At 46.1% G+C, this 18479-nt stretch overlaps 1 protein-coding gene across 4 annotated transcripts in view; it reads right to left on the reverse strand.

Moving 5' to 3' along the window:
* Positions 1-202: 202 nt before the first annotated feature.
* The window catches only part of FAM219A (family with sequence similarity 219 member A), a 93448-nt gene continuing 75171 nt past the window's right edge, over positions 203-18479 (reverse strand). The window contains exons 3-6 of one of the 4 annotated variants that reach the window (XM_059833502.1): positions 6197-6294; positions 2000-2080; positions 1580-1634; positions 203-375 (exon numbers count right to left, since the gene is read on the reverse strand). In XM_059833502.1, the coding sequence (XP_059689485.1) occupies positions 220-375; positions 1580-1634; positions 2000-2080; positions 6197-6294 (390 nt within the window). In that variant the 3' untranslated portion in view covers positions 203-219. Of the gene's footprint in view, positions 379-1579; positions 1635-1999; positions 2081-6196; positions 6300-18479 lie in introns of all 4 variants that reach the window. The other 3 variants (XM_059833501.1, XM_059833499.1, XM_059833500.1) reach the window with 3 other exon arrangements.

Here is an 18479-nt window from a genome sequence, read left to right on the forward strand (position 1 = left end):
GGCCAGTCAGTTCTGCCAGGCGCTGCCTGGCACTTTGAGCAACTTCTCTTTCGTTTAACCACAGTTTAAAATAACTTATCAACCAATCATAAAATGAATTTTTTGGTTTCTCCTGGCTCCATGAACACAAAGAGGTGCACGTCCTACCATAGGAGGAAGCAATGGCTGTTAAGTTTTACAGTTATAGTGGAAAGCACTGATCACAGCCTGCCGGCTTCACTACTGGATGTGACAGGCGGTGGAGGAGGTGGCTTGGCAACACATGCAGGTAGGGTTGACCGATTTAGGGGGGATTAGGTCGAGGTCCTCGTCATCTGGGATCTCATCTAACCGGTACCCATCCTTTAGCAGCTGGATGTTCAAGTCTTGGTTGATCTGCTACAAAGAGACAAACAGTCAAACACTTGAGACTTCTTACTTCTGATGGTCGGAAGATGAAGGAGGTCCCTTATTCTGGAGTATAGTTCCCCATTACTAGCAGCTGCCCCACCAATGAAAGAGTCCCAGTTTTTGACCACAGGTGAGGGCTGCCTTCTGTTCTAGCTTCTTCCAGAATAGGAATATCCTGAATGAGATATTCCAGAGTAGCAAGTCAATACACTATTTCATTCTGGAATAACCTTTCCATGAAGGCAAGCCCTCATTTAAAGTAATGTAATAATAACGTTAATAAACCAACTGGCAGCTAGGCAGTCCCTCCTCTCAGTCTGGGGCACACTATAGCAGCTGAAAGGTCGTAATGCCTCTTGGCTCTTTGTAATCTCAGATTCAAATGCTGTCTAACCAGATCTGAGGGAACAACACTTCATCAGGGCCCAGAGATGGCCCAGATCATTTGATCAGGTCACTGCTTTTGGCTATTTCTCTGTGTTTCAGACGCATTTTGCCCAAGGAAGGAATACAAGGGGAGAGAGTTCCCAGAAGCTTGTGTGCAGAATGGCTGCTCAGCATCCTGGATGTAAAATCAGATCCCGCAGAAGCAGTAGCCAGAGGCTGAGCAACTAATTCAGGAGAGAGCTTGGGAATACATTCAGAAACAATGCAGAGGGATTAACAAACCTGAGCTTCCTGCCTTTTCTCTTTGAAAGAGCAAGAGTTCATAACTGCAAGTCCTCCCTGGAATTTCTGCCTGCTTCAAGTGAACATGCACTGGGTGACCCTGACTGCCCCAAGAACTGGAAATCACAGCACACCCTCAGATCCTTTATTTGTGTCTTTGGCAAACATATGGTTGCTGAGTGGGCGTGACAGACAGGTTGATGCTTTTGCACCACATGGGCCAGCACCGCAGGACTAAGCAGAACTGGGAAAAGCTTGAGTGAAGCCAAAGGCAGCTGTGAAAACAACCAATGGGCAGATCTCTGTGCCACAGCAGTGCGGGCATGGAGCCAACTGGATCACCAGGGAAGAAAGAAACATGACACAGTTTCTGCCATGGCCCTTTGCAGACTCACGAAGTCTACACCACTGGTAAATTCATTGTGTAGCCATTTCTGGCAGTACAAGGCCACTCTAAGCCATTTCTGGCTGCTCTACTATTAGCCTTATGGCAAGGATGGCAGGGGAGGGTATAACTCACCTCAGCTGATGAGTATCCCGAGGAGGAATATCTGGACATGTCAAAGTCATCATCACTGCAGGGAAGGGCAAGATATAGCAAAGAAGGAAACAGTTAGAGATACCTGTATTCCCTGGTTAGCCCTATCTTTCTCGTGACATGAAGCTGTCCTTGAGGCACGGAGAAATTACATCAAGGGAGCCTGGAGAGCAACTTTCATCCATGACCCTCAGATCTTTCCATCACAGTGCTCTTCACTCACGTCTCTTCCTACTTGTTTACACACACAGACCAGTTACGGCATATGCCAAAGGGCACAGCAAAGAAAAGTGCGAGCAGCCTGCAAGAGCAGTTTCAGCAGGAGTTAGCTTCAGTGCTGCACTCCGGCATGAAAACTTGCTCGCACCATAATGTACATCATATTATTAACACTTTGCATACCTGTCCGTATCCAGGGCTACCAGTGGCTTTTCATCTGGACTCTGGTCTAATGATGAATAGCCCTTATTGGGAACGACGAGCCTGAAATAATTAAATGTTGTCCGTTAACCACACAGTAAAGCTCAGTACCACACATAGTCTAGGGCAAATCTAAACGATAGTTAGGCTTTTGCCGTTTCACTTCCTTGCAAGCCCTCCCTTATTGGTGAAAACATTTAAATGGGTGCAATTCAGAGGAAGCAAGCTGTGTCTCTGGGTAGCTTACAGCAGTTTCACAGGGATGAATGCTGGACATGCCTTGGGAACATGCTCCTCCCTGGAAGAAAAAACTGTTGGGACGCTCTGCGCGTCATTCTGGTGAACCTGTTCAGCTACCACTGTTTGTCATAACAGATTGCTCAATTTTATGTTGCTTTTTTTTCCTAGCAATGAGTACATGACACTAGCAACAAATAAATAGGAGAAGGAGGTTAGGGGAAGGCAGAGGCTCAGTGCTCCTACTATTCTACTGTTGGAAATCATGGATGTGGTCTTTCTGCCTGAGTGCCTACCCAGCCCACCCCAACACAACATTTCTGAGGTCTCAGTCCTAAATTTAGTAATATGAGAAATACGAGCTGGTGGGTGCAGCGTAAGACCCCAGTCAGACTAGCACTTTTTAAATCCCATTAGTTTATAATGACTTTCACTTCATCAGAACTGTTACAAAGGCTGACGATGACTTTGCACCTTTAATTGCCTGAGAGAGTTTGTGAAATGGAATACAGGCTTCAGAGCTTCTAGGATAAGGAAAATGCATTAATACAATGGTATCTAGTTCACAACGGAGTTCTTTCATCCACAAAACTGCACAAAGACTTTGGTTCATACTTAAAATAAGATCAACCAAACCAAGCAAATGGAGGAAGATTCTGTGTTCAGCCGGTAGGAACCATAAGAGTCATGAATATCTCCTTGTTCAGTGGGTTAACTCAGGTTTTCTCCCAAATGAAGAACTGGTCTTTAACAACACACACAGAAGCACAATGACGCTTCACTAAGAGTTTGGGAAATAAAAATCTAAAGATGATAATCCATCTCATCCATACCCCGACTGGTCTCTAACTACCTGAAATGTTTTTCTGCTTCGCTCAGAAAATTTCAGGAAGCCATTACAATTTCAGCAATACAAAGACCTTCCAGGCAGTAAAGATGGGTAGGCGCAGATATATAGGTTCATGACTAGTTGGATTTTCTTATTGTGTTCATTTAAACACAAGATTAAATAAATTAATTTTAAAACTGATGCACAATTTCCAACCTGTTGCACCAGGGGACTAGAGAAAATGGGATCCACTTGCAAAATTCAATAACCCTACTCATAACACTGGGATGGTCCTTCTTCTTCTAAAGCATGTAGGAAGGAAGTCAATTTACAAAGATGTCTGGAACTGAAGCTGTGATCTGGCAGCAGCAGCTTGCCCATACAGATATCAGAAATACTGATTTCCATGCTCACTCTCCAGTTTTCAAGTCACTGTTCCATATATAGTCACTGACAGTTGTTACTATATCATGAGTGAACAAAGCACTATCAGGGGATCTAGGAGAAGAACGTGTTGTGGTGCTATTTACTTGATTAAAAAAAAATCGCTACATATTTTTCTTGCAAAATGTCTTTTTTCTTAATAACACAGAACTTCAATTTTTCTGCAATAGACAAAAACTGTGATAATGTCTCTGCCCCTAATCTAAGTCTTTCCCTCACATCCTGATTGTCCTTATTTTCGCTTCCCACTGTCCTTGGAACAAAGCTGGGTAGCAGTTGTAGCTGCCTTCATCCGCAGCTGTCCCAGTATGAGCTTCTTGTCTTGGTGTTTTTGCTCACTTAACACGAAATATGTTGTGATTGAGTTTAGGTTATCCTCAGAATGGACTGCAATATCTGGCTGTGCCCAAGTGGTGCAGATGGTGTTGTGGTCTCTGCCTATGTTCATAGCAAGTGTGCCAGCAGCACCCCAACCTTGTTCACATTTTATTTGCTCTTAGGGAGACTGAGCATATTATGGATCCAGATTCTTTCACCTCTAAGGCTGGCTGTGCCCCTGCCCCAGCAGAAGATGGAATGGTGAAGGCAACTTGGTACTAGAGACTGGATGTCAGAAATTCATACAGATAATACAAAAGAACAGAAGTCTTGGGGAAGGAGGAGGAGGTAGAGTCTAGGAGCGGCAATGTGGTTTGCCTGAATGAAGCAAAATATATTTGATGAGAACAGCACAACTGTTATAAAGGGGGAAATGGCTTTAGCTTATTCTGCTCCTGCAGAGACCAGAGGAAGCCAACAGTTCAGACTTAAACCATAACCTGGATGTTTTGCAGCGTACCTCACTGGAGTATCTCCCAATATACTGCAACTGTTATATTGTGAAAAGAAGCTCCTTCAACAATCTTGTGGCATTTCTGCCTTCCTGGGATTGCCGTGTCTGTGGCAAGACAGATTGAACCATTCTGAGGTATTACTAGGTCTGTGCTTGTGGTGCAGCTTGGTTCCCAGAAAGACAGGGGAGCTGCGGGATGAAGGGACTTGGGCCAGCGAGACCCTGTGCCAGACACCTCCCATCCATATGGGAACAACAGAGCTCGGCTACATCTGCTACGAAAGCAATGGCTGCAAACCTCTGTTTTGCAGATCCCGAGGGATGCTTCTAAAAGCTGTATGAAAAGTGACTAAGAAAAGCAAGTCTACTGCCAGCAGGCTTCGCTTGGATGTGGAGGGGTCTATGTGCCCTCTACACAGTGCTCAGGGTCCACAAATGGAATAAAACTGAGCTGGCTGTTTGAAAGCTTTTGTCAATAGGTGTCACTACTCTGTTCTTCCCCACTCAAATCACTCTTTTTTCCACTGGCAGCTCGAAAACAACAACTTCACCAAGCAGAAGTCACTACTTTTACAGGTAGGCACTTGTACTTATCCCATCTTCTCTCCCTTACCATCTTGCTCTCAAGCAGCAAATCTGCTACCATTGCTCTTGGGAAGCTAGCATGCAGCCTACTGCCAAAAACACCCAAGTCTTTTCAGCTTGTATGTGGAAGACAAGGAGGAACAGGGGGCATGGAAAACCCAGCTGAGAGCATTTGCTGAATTTCTTGCTGCCACGAAGGGCCTGGCTCCTTTACATGGTCTCAACAACCAAACAGAGCAGGGAGCAATGCAGCGTATTCCACCAACTTCATAGGCACTTACAAATAAAACTTGACAAAGTCCTGGCATGATTTGTGACTACTATTTGGGTTTTGGGAATTAATGTGAACAAAGAACTTCATCTGTTGGATGTGTTGCATACAGAAAGGCTCTGACCTGCCGCTCCTACATGGTAATCTATGCAACTTTCTCATTCATCAGTAAACACTCTGCATTCACGCAGATTCTTCTGTCATTTTAAGTGAGGTTCTCCACTAAAAACTACCACCTTTCTAGTAGCATACAAAGCATGTAATCTTGTGGGCTCAGGGGGTTCCTGCCTCCTGAATGCAGTTAAGTAATACATTGGTGTACTGAAGCATGCATGGAGAAAATAGAAATACTTTAAAAGAAAGTATTCAGCTAGGAACATCTTTGTTTACAGCGGTTTGTAGCACTGTCTGATACTGTTGTGCAGAGATGTGCCAAAGCAGCTCCAGCAAAGTATGACCATGCTGTTCAAAGTGTGGAGGAGGTGTATAGCAAAGCACACAGAGATGGATTATTTACAAGCCTTCATTAAGTCATTCAGTATGGGGAAGGGGTCATCATCAAAAAGGAGCATGGGAACTACTGTGATAAAAGCAGTCAAGGCAGAACTAAGCTCTAAACCAGTCTTGCATTACACGAAGCAGCTCATACCTCTCCCCCGGCAGGATTTTGTGTTACATGAGGCTACCCAGAACATGCAAGACAGGCATATCAAACCCCTGATTTCGACCAAGCTGGGATGCCTCTGCCTTCTGTAGGCTGCACTGTCCCTGGTCCTGAGCTCAGCTGTCCCTGCATCTCCTCAGGGGATGGGATGCAACACAGCACGGAGTGTTCGGGCCTGCCAGCTCCAGAAAGGGCCATCACTGCTGTCGCAGCATGTTTGGCAGAAGGTGAATGGCAATAAACATCATCCTTGCCCATCCTAAGGCCATTAGGGATTGAAGCTTAGAGCACAGCTGAGTGCATTTCCAGTCCTTTACCTTGTTCGTGCCATCACATTGTTCTTCTTGGGCTGCTGATTAACTGGGCTTCCCATGTTGCCGTTCTTCAGGGAGCCCTTCCGAGCCAGCTCCCTCTGCTTCTCTGCATATGGGATACAAAGGGGAAAAGCAAAATTAGGGCAACAGCCTGGCGGGCCACCACAGAGCTGCAGAAACCCAGATTTGATAGTGGCAAAAGGCATAGCAGAATTAATAGCATAGGACATGACCTCTCCATCCTCCAAGGAGGGACACTGTAAAGGTCAGATGAGCTGTGTCCCATTGCCTCTGAGGTTACCAGGGACTAAAACTAATGTACCTTGACTCATGGCAGCTTGTTGAACATGCCACACTAAGATGGTCACGGAATTTCTGGATGAAACCCAGCTGGGGCAGAGGAAGGGCAGAGACCTTGTCTCTTACCTGCACCCGGCTGCTGCATGGACCCTAAGACTGTGCTTCGTGGTGGGCAAGGGAATTTATTCTTCTACATTTTCTTCTCCTACTGAGGCTGCCGCTGAGAGGCCCAATTGGGCTAGAAAAGTGTCTCCATCAAAGCATCATCATCATTTAGTGTTAGTCCAGCCTAGCTTGACACCAGGCCTGAGTTATTACTGTTTCCCTAGACGGCAACTCACCAGACTAACACACCCTACAGCAGAAAGTGTTGCTGCCTTCCCTGCTTCTCCTCCTGGCAACCTGTGATGTCCCCCATGTGTCCTTCTCTTTTCTCTCACATTGATTCTTGGGAGCTTGCTTTCTTTATTTAAAAAAAAAAAAGTGAAATATTTTGCAGCTGTATTTTTAAACAGCATATTGTTTGCTTAAATTTTCAGAGCATGTTCTACTCGCTGCTGAAATTGTACCTTAAAATGCAGACAGTACATCAAGGTTTATGTATTCAGTGCAAGAGGGGATTTAAATTGGCTTCTCATTTAGGAGAGACTATTTCTCTTAATAACTTCTCACCACAGGATCACAACCTGAATTCAGGTCCAAAAGCTAAGCCTTCTGCAGGTATGCAATGTCTGTGCTGTATTAATATGTCCCTGCCTCCAGCAGGGATAGGAGCCCATGTACAATGGTTATCATATAAACTGATATTCAGTTTTCTGATTCAAAGTCCTTCCTTGTTTCTTTTGGGAAATCAGTTGGGTTGAGTTAGCAATTAGCCGCAGAAGTTGAGCTAACTGCCCCAATCACATCCTGCAACGCCAGGGCAATGCCTGTAGGGAAAAGCTGAGCGTGGGGCCAGTAAGGCAGGAAAGGGTCCGGTTAAAAACATTCTCCAGAGTGTGAGAAAAATTTGGGAACTATTTCTGTGCCATGCCTGAGTAATAGGGATTTATCAGACTGCTGGCTGGGGAACCTAACTAGTGAATTCGTTTTGCTTCTGCTTCCCCTGCAGTGTGTGAAATGTGCTGATATATTTTTTCTCTTGCAGATTTTATTCCCCTTGGAGAGAAAAGCACCTCTTCCCACTTGTTGTGGGAAAACAGTGTGCCTACCAGGGCGAGGAAGTTCAAGGTGAGCCAACTCTGTCCTTTCCACACAGGTAAGAGCAGGGGGACACATGTCCAAGGCCACCTTTTTTGAGGGACAAATAAGCAGCAGAGATGTATAGGATCGTGATGATGAGCATGGCTGAGAAACCTGCAGGGAACAGTACATTCTCATACAAACCATGCCCAGCCCTGCTCCTGCTGACAGCAGAGGTGAATAAATGCTCATTGAACTCGGCAGGAAAAGGATCGGATTAATAATTCTCTCTGACATGAGCAACAAAGATACTGATACAGGATCGAAGTCAAAACCTTAAATCAGAGTAATTTCTCAGGACTGGAACTTGCAAATGCATTGGTTATCCCTGTCTCCAGAATAAAAGCCTGGTATTTTGCAGGCCACGTGAATTCTGCTATTCAGACACAGAGGGAATAAAGCGGGGTTTTATGGAGGCAAATGTTTACAACCCTGAATACAACCCAACTTCCACCCATACACACCAGAAGCTCCAGCACTGACCACAAATACACATGCTGAGACAAGCTGCCAATACTTTAAGAGGCTGTATAATTCACAAAAGGCACCTGACTCAGAAACAAGGTTACAGGTTTCGCTTTCTGTCAAGACAGCTAAGGCCTGCCTGAGCCTTTTAAATGGACTGGCGCTCTCTGCTTTTTATCGATTGCTCAGTACAAGCACTAATTGCTCTTCTCCAACTCAGACTACTCATTCGGGTGATGAATCTGGGCTTTTGCCAAGTGTCTTTTTTCTCCAGTATGTCTCTCCATGACTATTTCTATGCTATTACTGAGTCCTATTGCAACGTGTGGGTCTGAATGATACAAGATTTCCTATTTAACCTCTTCTTTCACTTATTTAGCGTTGGGTCTGAATGATACAAGATTTCCTATTTAACCTCTTCTTTCACTTATTTAGCGGCTTGGAGTATGTAAGTGTGGTAGGAACATCCATGCCTGTGTCCCCAGCTGAATTTCTTAAGCATGAATCAACAGTCCATCTCCCTCTTGGATGCTATGAATCCTGAGTCCCTGGTGGCCAAAATGCGATGGCTTCCAGGGGGAATGGGAGGTATACTCAGCCCTGGTGTGTTAGGACAAGCTCTTGGAAGGCGGTGGAGATGTGGATGAGTCACATCAGGCTTTGAGGCAAGGAAACCTAGTATTTGAGCCTTACAAGTATTACAAACTACTGCTACTTCCACCATCACCCAAGGGAGCTTTTGGGTGCCAATCTCTTGCAGTAATTCTGGGCTATAAATTCCAGCCTCACACACCAACCATCAGGTCCATCAGAATGGGGGAAGGAGGTTTTCAGTGCCCGTTTTCTGCATGGTGCTTTTGCCTGCTGTAGCAGGTGGAGATTGTGAACTCCATTTCTAGGTACTGAGCTCTTTCCCTGGCTTCCAGCTCATCTGGTTTTCACCCCCAGATGTTTGTTTGAAGGTCAGGTCCCCAAACTCTAAGAATCTGAGTTCTTTTTAGAAATGTGACTGATTTAGGCACTTCTGAACATGTTACTTTCAGGGTCCAACTTTTTAACAAAACCCTGTCATTTCACAAATCAAAGTAGTTCTCACAGAATCTGCGATCAGACACATAACCAGCACAGTGAAGACAAGGTGAGAGAAGGAACCACAACCTAGTCTTGGTAACTAAATGGCATTTTTCTTTAACATCTGACCCATACTGGCTGATGCTACACTCACATGAGCATGAATCCTAAGATCACAACTCTCCACTGACCCAACTATGCTAACCTTTGTGTGAAACGTGGCAACTATGCACCTGGGCAATTCTCAGGGAATGAAAAGCTAAGATGCTCTTTCCTTCTGAGTCATCCCAGACTCTCTGATATTGTAGTCAAGTATTCCCCATTGGACTTAGATGAGACCTGTGTCTCCCCCAGCCTCAAGGCCACTGCTTAGCTTGAGACATTGAGGGCATATTCCCATCAGAGAGGATAGGCAGAGCTTGTCTTCAGCACCTGGCGGATCCTGGTGCTGGCTATGAAAAGGGTTTCCATGTCCGTGACTGCCTCTGCTGCCTGCAGCATTCCAGTACTTGCAATGAACTTTCAGGCAGCCAGTGTGGCTTGATGGAAAATCGATGTTGACCCTACAAAGCTGCCTAATTCTGGGCAACCCTTGGGCACCGGAAGAATGAGGAAGGGTTAACAGGCACTCCTGCCAAATGCAGAGAAAATGGGGCATACAAGAACAAATGAAAAGCCAGAAGGCTGTGATTTCGAGCACTGGTTATTTCATGTCTGGTGAGTTTGCTGTTGGATGATCAATGAAAAGATAATACAGCAGAGATACAAGGTGAAGGACAGAGATTTGGAGATAGGGAAGCCAGAATGAAACAAGGCTGTTCTCCAGCTACTTCAGAGAAATCACTAATAACTGGCAGTAAAAGAACAGTATAACAGCAGAGCTCCAGCAATGCTCTTTAAATGGAATTTGCAAGTATTCGAAATAAATTGTTTAGCTTTCATTTCTCTTGGCTTTTCTACTTTTTACCATTGTACCAGTGAAATGCTCACACTCGCGGTTTGTCAGCCCCCTTCCCATGAAACGGTTATGGGTGACTGAGCACGCTGCAAGTACAGGTGTGATGGCTTGTAGAGCCAACAGACAATCATTAGCAATACCAGCAGGGCTGGTACAGTTGGGGGAGAGACAGCTTTAACCAAATCCAGGTTTCGGCTGGCTTTTCACTTTTTCCAAACAGATTTTCAGCTTTTCAGCTTTTCCAAACAGATACTTCCTTGAAGAAGAAGGATAGAGCAGGGGAGGTTGGGAGGGCATGAAGCAGCCTGCCTGTGCCTTTGACGTTAAGAAGTATGCTCAATTAGGAGTCTGAAGATCCTGCCTGATCATTAGCAGGGTTGCTGTGTTGTGTCATGTATTGGGTTTCAGTGGCATGGTTTTGGTAGCGGGGACAGGGGTGTACAGGGGTGGCTTCTGTGAGAAGCCTCTAGAAGCTTCCCGTATGTCTGATTGATAGAGCCAATGCCAGCTGGCACCAAGACGGACCTGCTGCTGGCCAAGGCCAAGTCCATCAGTGACGATGGTAGTGCCTCTGTGATAATGTATTTAAGAAGAGGAAAAAAGTTGCTGCACAACAGAAAACAGCAGCTGAGAGAGGAGTGAGTTGTGAGGGAAACAACCCTGCAGACCCCAAGGTCAGTGAAGAAGGAGGGGGAGGAGGTGCTCCAGGCGCCAAAACAGAGATTCCCCTGAGCCCGTGGTGAAGACCGCGGTGAAGACCGCGGTGAAGACCATGGTGAGGCAGGCTGTCCCCATGAAGGCCATAGAGGTCCATGGTGGAGCAGATATCCACCTGCAGCCCGTGGAGAACCCCATACCAAAGCAGGTGGATGCCCAAATGAGGCTGTGACCCTGTGGGAAGCCCAGCCTAGAGCAGGCTCCTGGCAGGACCTGTGACCCTGTGGAAAGAGGAGCCCACGCTGGAGCAGGTTTGCTGGCAGGGCTTGTGACCCCATGGGGGACCCACGCTGGAGCAGTCTGTTCCTGAAGGACTGCATCTGGTGGAAGGGTCCCGCGCTGGAGCAGTTCATGAAGAACTGCAGCCCGTGGGAAGGACTCGTGTTGGAGAAGTTCGTGGAGGACTGTCTCCCATGGGAGGGACCCCACACTGGAGCAGGGAAGAGTGTGAGGAGGAACGAGTGGCAAAGACAATGTGTGATGAACTGACAGCAACCCCCATTCCCCGTCTCCCTGCGCTGCTTGGCGGGAGGAGGTAGAGAAAATTGGGAGTGAAGTTAAGCACAGGAAGAATGGAGGGGTGGGGGGAAGGTGTTTTTAAAATTTCATTTTATTTCTCATTATCCTACTCTGATTTGATTGGTAATAAATTAAACTAATTTCCCCAAGTCAAGTCTGTTTTGCCCGTGATGCTAATTGCTGAGTCATCTCTCCCTGTCCTTACCTCGACCCATGAGCCTGTCATTATATTTTCTCTCCCCTGTCCAGCTGAGGAGGGGGGAGTGCTAGAGCGGCTTTCGTGGGCAACTGGCATGCAGCCAGGGTCAACCCGCCACAGGTAATCTACCTGGCTCTCTGCTTGAGTGGAGCAAAGCAGCATTAGCTTCTGTTTCAGTGGAGAGCGCAGAGAACGCAAACAGCTGTGCTGTCGGCCTGACGTACTGGGGAATTCGGCTGCACCAGTTCCACTTAAGCTAGTCCTGGACATTGTGTCAGAGGAGGAACACGTGGAGCGGCACATATGGGCGTTCGTGTGTGTGTGTGTGTGTGTGTGTATGTGAGGAGGGGTCCAGGATCCTTTAGACACCACTATACTACTCTGAACAGCATGCGGGACAGCCTTTTGTCTGGACCTGCCGACCACATCACATCTCACCTCTCCTTTCTTGTCCCCCCTGTCATGCCGAAGTCTAGAGGAGCTGAATTCTCCCCATATCACTGTGAACAGCTACAGCCCTAATGAATGATTTCAAGCACAGCTGTATTACTTAGTGCAATTTAAAATGGTTACCTGTTCAGCTGGCTGGATGTGTTTAGCTGCTTTATGATGAGGGAAAATAGTAATGGAGCATGTGAAGCAGAATGGACTTAACATGAATGTCTCTGTGTTAAAAATCAGATTTGAAAAAATCCTTAAAATTACTCCCCTGGTTTCAGTGTTTAAACAAAATCATAACACCAAGTTGGGCGGGAGTGTTGATCTGCTGGAGGGTAGGAAGGCTCTGCAGAGGGATCTGGACAGGCTGGATCAATGGGCCGAGGCCAATTGTGTGAGGTTCAACAAGGCCAAGTGCCGGGTCCTGCACTTGGGTCACAACAACCCCAGGCAACGCTACAGGCTTGGGGACGAGTGGCTGGAAAGCTGCCCCACAGAAAAGGACCTGGGGGTGTTGGTCGACAGCCGGCTGAAGATGAGCCAGTTGTGTGCCCAGGTGGCCAAGAAGGCCAACGGCATCCTGGCCTGTATCAGAAATAGTGTGGCCAGCAGGAGCAGGGAGGTGATCGTGCCCCTGTACTCGGCTCTGGTGAGGCCACACCTCGAATACTGTGTTCAGTTTTGGGCCCCTCACTCCAAGAAGGACATTGAGGTGCTGGAGCGCGTCCAGAGAAGGGCGATGGAGCTGGTGAGGGGTCTGGAGCACAAGTCTTATGAGGAGCAGCTGAGGGAACTGGGGGGTTGTTCAGTCTGGAGAAGAGGAGGCTGAGGGGAGACCTCATCGCTCTCTACAACTACCTGAAAGGGGGTTGCAGAGAGGTGGGTGTTGGTCTCTTCTCCCAAGTGACAAGCAACAGGACAAGAGGAAATGGCCTCAAGTTGCACCAGGGGAGGTTTAGATTGGATATTAAGAAAAATTTCTTCACTGAAAGGGTTGTCAGGCATTGGACCAGGCTGCCCAGGGAGGTGGTTGAGTCACCATCCCTGGAGGTATTTAAAAGACAGGTGGATGAGGCGCTTAAGGACATGGTTTAGTGGTGGATGTGGCAGTGTTAGGTTTACAGTTGGACTTGATGATCTTAAAGGTCTTTTCAAACCTAAACAATTCTATGGTTCTATAATTCTGTGATAACTAGTTTTAATAACGTTTTCCTGTTTTTTAGAAATTAAATGTGAAACAGTGTCTTTGGTACACGTTGCTATGCAGGGGGGCATTGGTTTTGCCTACACTCTACCCCAAAGCATAAATGGCAAAAGTAGCCATATGCTTCAGTCTCCTGCAGAACTGCTGTTTTGCAATATCAGGCAAAGCAGACAACCTGGGAATTTGCTGAACATCACCCTGTACTATGCTGAAGAGTTATTCGGAGGGTCAGATGCCCCAGATCTGCGGTTCTCATTTGTCCCAAGATAGTGAGTGACTCTGGCTGTGGTCAAACAGTGGTGGGTGGAGAGTGGTTGAGGATGCCATTGCCTTTCACTGCCACCATGCTGCACTACGTGCATTGCCCTTAACTCAGGCAGCCTGATCGCCACAACGCCATTCAGTGGTAGACCAGGCTGATTTGCTTCCTTTGCGCTGTGGGTTGGAAGCACACAGGTGCTGACTGCTCCTGTGTCTTTGCTGAGAGCCACTGGCTGAACCTCGCTAACTCAATTGCTTGTGAACCTGCCTGACCAGGAGGAGACGGAGCTTCCTGCTATGGGGACAGTGCAGTGTGGGTCCATGGGATTTGCTGCAGTGGGAAGACAAAGAGAAATTATTCTGGTGTGACAGAGTTGTATTTTTCCATCTTCAAGATCTATGAGATGAGATTTTGGGATGTATTTGCCTCTCTGTCCCCCACAGTCAGCCGAACCGTTTCAGAGGCTGAGGACTGCAGTGATTCCCTGATGAATTCTACCTTCTCAAGCAAGCTGAGAATTTAAATTACACAGTAAATAAAAATTAATCTGTCTGTTCAGATCCCACTGAATGATGAACAGAGTTGTGAGCAAACGCAGGGAGAAAGAATGAAGTGCTGACTACAACTTCCACTTCAAGCCCAAGTCCTGATTCCAGCTAACTGGCATGATTTAACTCGGGGACGTTAGCATGCAGCTAGTTAACACTGAAACCTCCACTACCTTTCACGTCTGACAGAGAGTATTTGTCAGCAAGGACTGTGTCACTTCTTGGAGAGATTTCAGGGTACATACATCAATAGGGTCTTTGCCTGCAGGCTGTATAGAAAGGGAGGTATAAAAAAGCTGTGAGCCGGGGCCACGCTGATCCCAGTGAGGGCTGTGCTCCCTGGGGAGATCTGGATAGTGTAAGTGCGACCATGTGGGTGGCATTAGCGAGCTGATGGCTTTGCCTCCTTGCATCACAAAGAAAGGAAAAAGAAAAGCGATTTTTACTGAACAGGGGTAGGAGAAACAAAAAGGATCTGTTTGTGGCCAGCCCCCTGCTCTGAATACAGGGAATATGGTTTCAAGCTGATATGCGCTGGGCGTCAGCGTTGATTACTCAGGACAGGACGTCTGAATCAGGATTGTTTCACCCAGCTTCAGAAAATACTGTTCTCATAAGCAAGGGTCAGATAGCTAAGTCATCCAACTACCAACTTGGGCAAGACACAGTATTTTTAGCTGAAATACGTTATTTTTGCTGACCCAGGCAAACTTAGGGAAATTAGTGAACTATGCCTAATTGTGAGAACTGGCTAGCAAGAGCAGGTGTGTAAATATGTCTTCCAAGGTCCCTCTTGGACCAGGTTTTAAGCATCCAAGTAGCTGCATTTCCTTATGTTTTGTTGATCTGGCTGCTGCTCTGTCCCTTTGGCATGGCAGAGAGCTGGCACAACTGCCAATGGGCTTTGAGTGCTTTTAAGCTTCCTTCAGCTCCCAAGCAGGCCTGACCAGACAAAGAACTGGAAAACAACCTAGGGAGTAAAAAGACAATGCTTGCATCTCTTATTCAAGGATGCAGCTCTTCACTTCTTGTATAGGAGCTACTACAACAAGCAGTCAGTGCACTGCATACACAGCAATGCAGAGCTGATTGTGAGGTAACACTCACCTAGAACGCTGCTTGCGCAAGTTACAGAGAGGTTTGTGATGGCCTGGCTGATGTTACTTTTTGCGTTTCCCTTCAGAGAACATACACCAAACCGACGTGCCCCGCTATTGCTTAGCACAGAGGAGGACAGATAAATGAGTCCTCTGATCCTGACCAAAGCCATCACCTACTTACACCACAAGGCTCTCCAAAAGTGGCTTTATGTTCCTGCAGCGTGTCCCCATCCCCTATCCACACTATCCCAGACCCAAAGCTCATGTATCTGACCCTCTTGTGATTGCAGGACGGAACGACTTCTCTGTTTATATGCACTATTGGGCTTTGACGCGTAGGAGAGCAGGACATCCAGTGCATTTAGCCATCTAGCAAAGAAAATCGTATGGCTGTACACTTTAGGGAAAAAAATCACGATTTTCAACACAGAGCATTTTACCACTTCATGGCACGACATAATCACGAATCATCTTTGTAAAACTGTAAGTTGTATTTTACTGCCGGAAGAAACTAACTGGTGTACCTTAAAGCCACGTAAAGCATCTGTGGCAGCAGGGGAGCAGAGAACTGGAATTCCTGGTTCCCAGTCCTCTGCCTGAGCTGTCTCTGCAGCCATTTTATTTAGACAGGTTGAGACTATGTAGCAGCAGGCAGCAATTCATCTCTCTTCATCTTTGAACATCTTTCTGTACTGATTTCAAAGGCATCTATTGTCGCAGCTCCTAGCTCACAAGGGCATTTTGTTGTGATTCAGCCAGTGCTTTTTCACTTAATTTTCAAGGATTGAGACTTTTACTCCTAATGGCTGCAAATACTGCATATAAAGATTTAATTTATCACTGTCAAAACTGGAATATATGAACAGCATCAGTTTTATTTAAATGTTGTATTTTTTTCATTTTTTACATTTACCTTCAGAAAGGGATTTATCTGGTATTTTCATGCACTTTTCAAAGAATATTTTTCCTGCCAGCTACAAGAACAAAGTTAGATATCTGGGGAACTGTTTGCATCCTGACAAGCCCAGCTAAAAAGATTCAGTTTATAAACTGAACTCTACAAAATATAATCCACAAAACTGAGCTACTCTCTTCCTTAATATATTTTAAAGGAACAGAGAGAATTAAGTTATTTCACCTGGAAAGAACTTCGGCAAATGCCCCCTCATCATTTCTACTCAATTGAACACAGGTTTAAGTCAAAGCCATTTTCTTGACCCTGCTGTATTGTGTGGAAGAGAAAAAAAAAAAAAAAAGAAAAAGAAAAAGAAAGAAGTCTATTAAGTGCAATTTAACTATCTTCATTTAAATTGCTCTCTTCACTTAAAGCATCACTTATGCTAAAGGCATAATCTACCAGATAGATGGAGTTAATTTTAGAGCAAACATCACATTTGTTATGGGTCCTGATGTTCTGTGAAGAAGCACTAAGGTCAGTGATGCATGTAGTAAGTGTGATGTGTATTTAGGAGAATAACAGAACAAGCTGGCTTAGCTGAATACTCACAGCCGTTGGTTACACAGGAGATCATCATATAGTGCATATTTGTATAAAAAATACTTACAGTCTGACATAAGTAGGCTTGAATTGCATACACACTTAGTCAAATGTCCATGCTTGCATGAGTCTAAAATACACACTAAATGATTGTTCTATAGCAGAGAGCACGTGTTTTGTAGCCTATATAAACTACAGATACAATTTATTTTTAATATGTTGTAACTGAGAAAGCTTTCACTGGCTGGCAGATACCACTGCTTGGAATGACTCGTTCAGTTCCCATCTAGTAGCCAAAACAAGTAAGGACAGAAGTGCTAATGCCACAGGCAGCACGTGAGCTTGGAAGGGACTCGCAGCTCGCTGACTCCAGCCAGCATCCTGCTTGGAAAGGACCCTTGGACTTTTCTTGTTCCCAGGACTGGACTGCAGCTGACAGTCCCAGCCCTGTTTCTGGCTTTGATTTAGTAGCAAAGTATCATATATTTGATCCATTCTGTTTTATCATCTGTTGCACTGCATTTCTGCAACCCTATGCATTTCGAACAAAATTCCGTATTTTCTATCTGATAAAATGAAAGCAGATGGAGAAGGGCAACCAGGCTGGTTAACACACTGAATGAATGGATACTCCTCACCCCACCACGCTTTGAGAAATCCCTGCTCTGCAGTATGATACCTACTGTTTTCTTCCCTGGAAAAAGGAAAGGAGGAGAGTTAATAAAGTAGCATGTTGCCCTCCAAATACTGTGCTCCCCAGAGGAGGACTTTCAGGCATTGTTTCACTAGACGAATTGCCTGTTTACTATGAATCTTTGTGGGAGAACAGGATATGTACAGCCCAGGGTGCCTCTTCCTGCTATTCAATTTATCAACTCCAGTCCTGGGTACTTGGATCAGCAGCAGCTCGGCCAGAGAGCCATCTTGCACAGCAAACCTGCTCCCTTAACAGGATTACTGACCTGATCTCTCCCTAAGCGAGATTGCCATTGTCTGGAAATTTGACAAACAGCCTTAGAGCTCAATTAGTTATTTAATAAGTTTATGATTAACCAATCTGCTGATTAACTTTTCATTAATTAGGCTGGCAGGAATGCTATTTCAGAGGGATAGTGGCCCCTAATTTAATACATTTCCTCTTGGAGCAGGGTCGGGTATCTCTGTGTGAGCCCTTGTGTGCAGCATGCCCTGACACTTCCCTCTCCTTCTGCAGAAGTACCTGCAAAAGCTGTTTGGGTGGCACCTGGGGCTGCTGCCAGATCACTGGGGCATGGTGGCCCTTGGGGACATCTTGGCATTGCAGCCCAGTTGTTATACCTGGTGCAGCTCAAAGACTCCCACTCCTCTCTTCTGAAATCTCACCAGACGGTACGGAGAGAGGCAGGCAGGGTTTATCTAGGGCAGCTGCAGACCTCACAAGTACAGTTTCGAAGAGCCTAGCCTGTCATTTTTATATCCACGCTGCTTTCATCTGGATTCGGGTGGGTTGCCCACCCCAGGGAGGAATGGGAACTCCTTTCCTCTTTCTCTTTGCAAAGAGTTTACAGAAAGCTCATGGCTTCCTCTCTGGCTTTGTCCTCTGCTGCATGCTCTGAAGGATGGGGTTCACCGGGTGCTGCTGTTCCTTGTAGGGTGCCGTGGTAGAGGGGGCAGGATGCTGCCACCTTCCTCCTCCAGCTTGGACCCTACTTTGGTAGGGAAATCGGAACTGGGCTTAGGGATTAGTCCCGAATTATCATGAGTAAACCTTTCCCTGCCCTCAACG

The sequence above is a fragment of the Gavia stellata genome, chromosome Z (assembly GCF_030936135.1).
Source record: "Gavia stellata isolate bGavSte3 chromosome Z, bGavSte3.hap2, whole genome shotgun sequence".
NCBI lineage: Eukaryota > Metazoa > Chordata > Aves > Gaviiformes > Gaviidae > Gavia > Gavia stellata.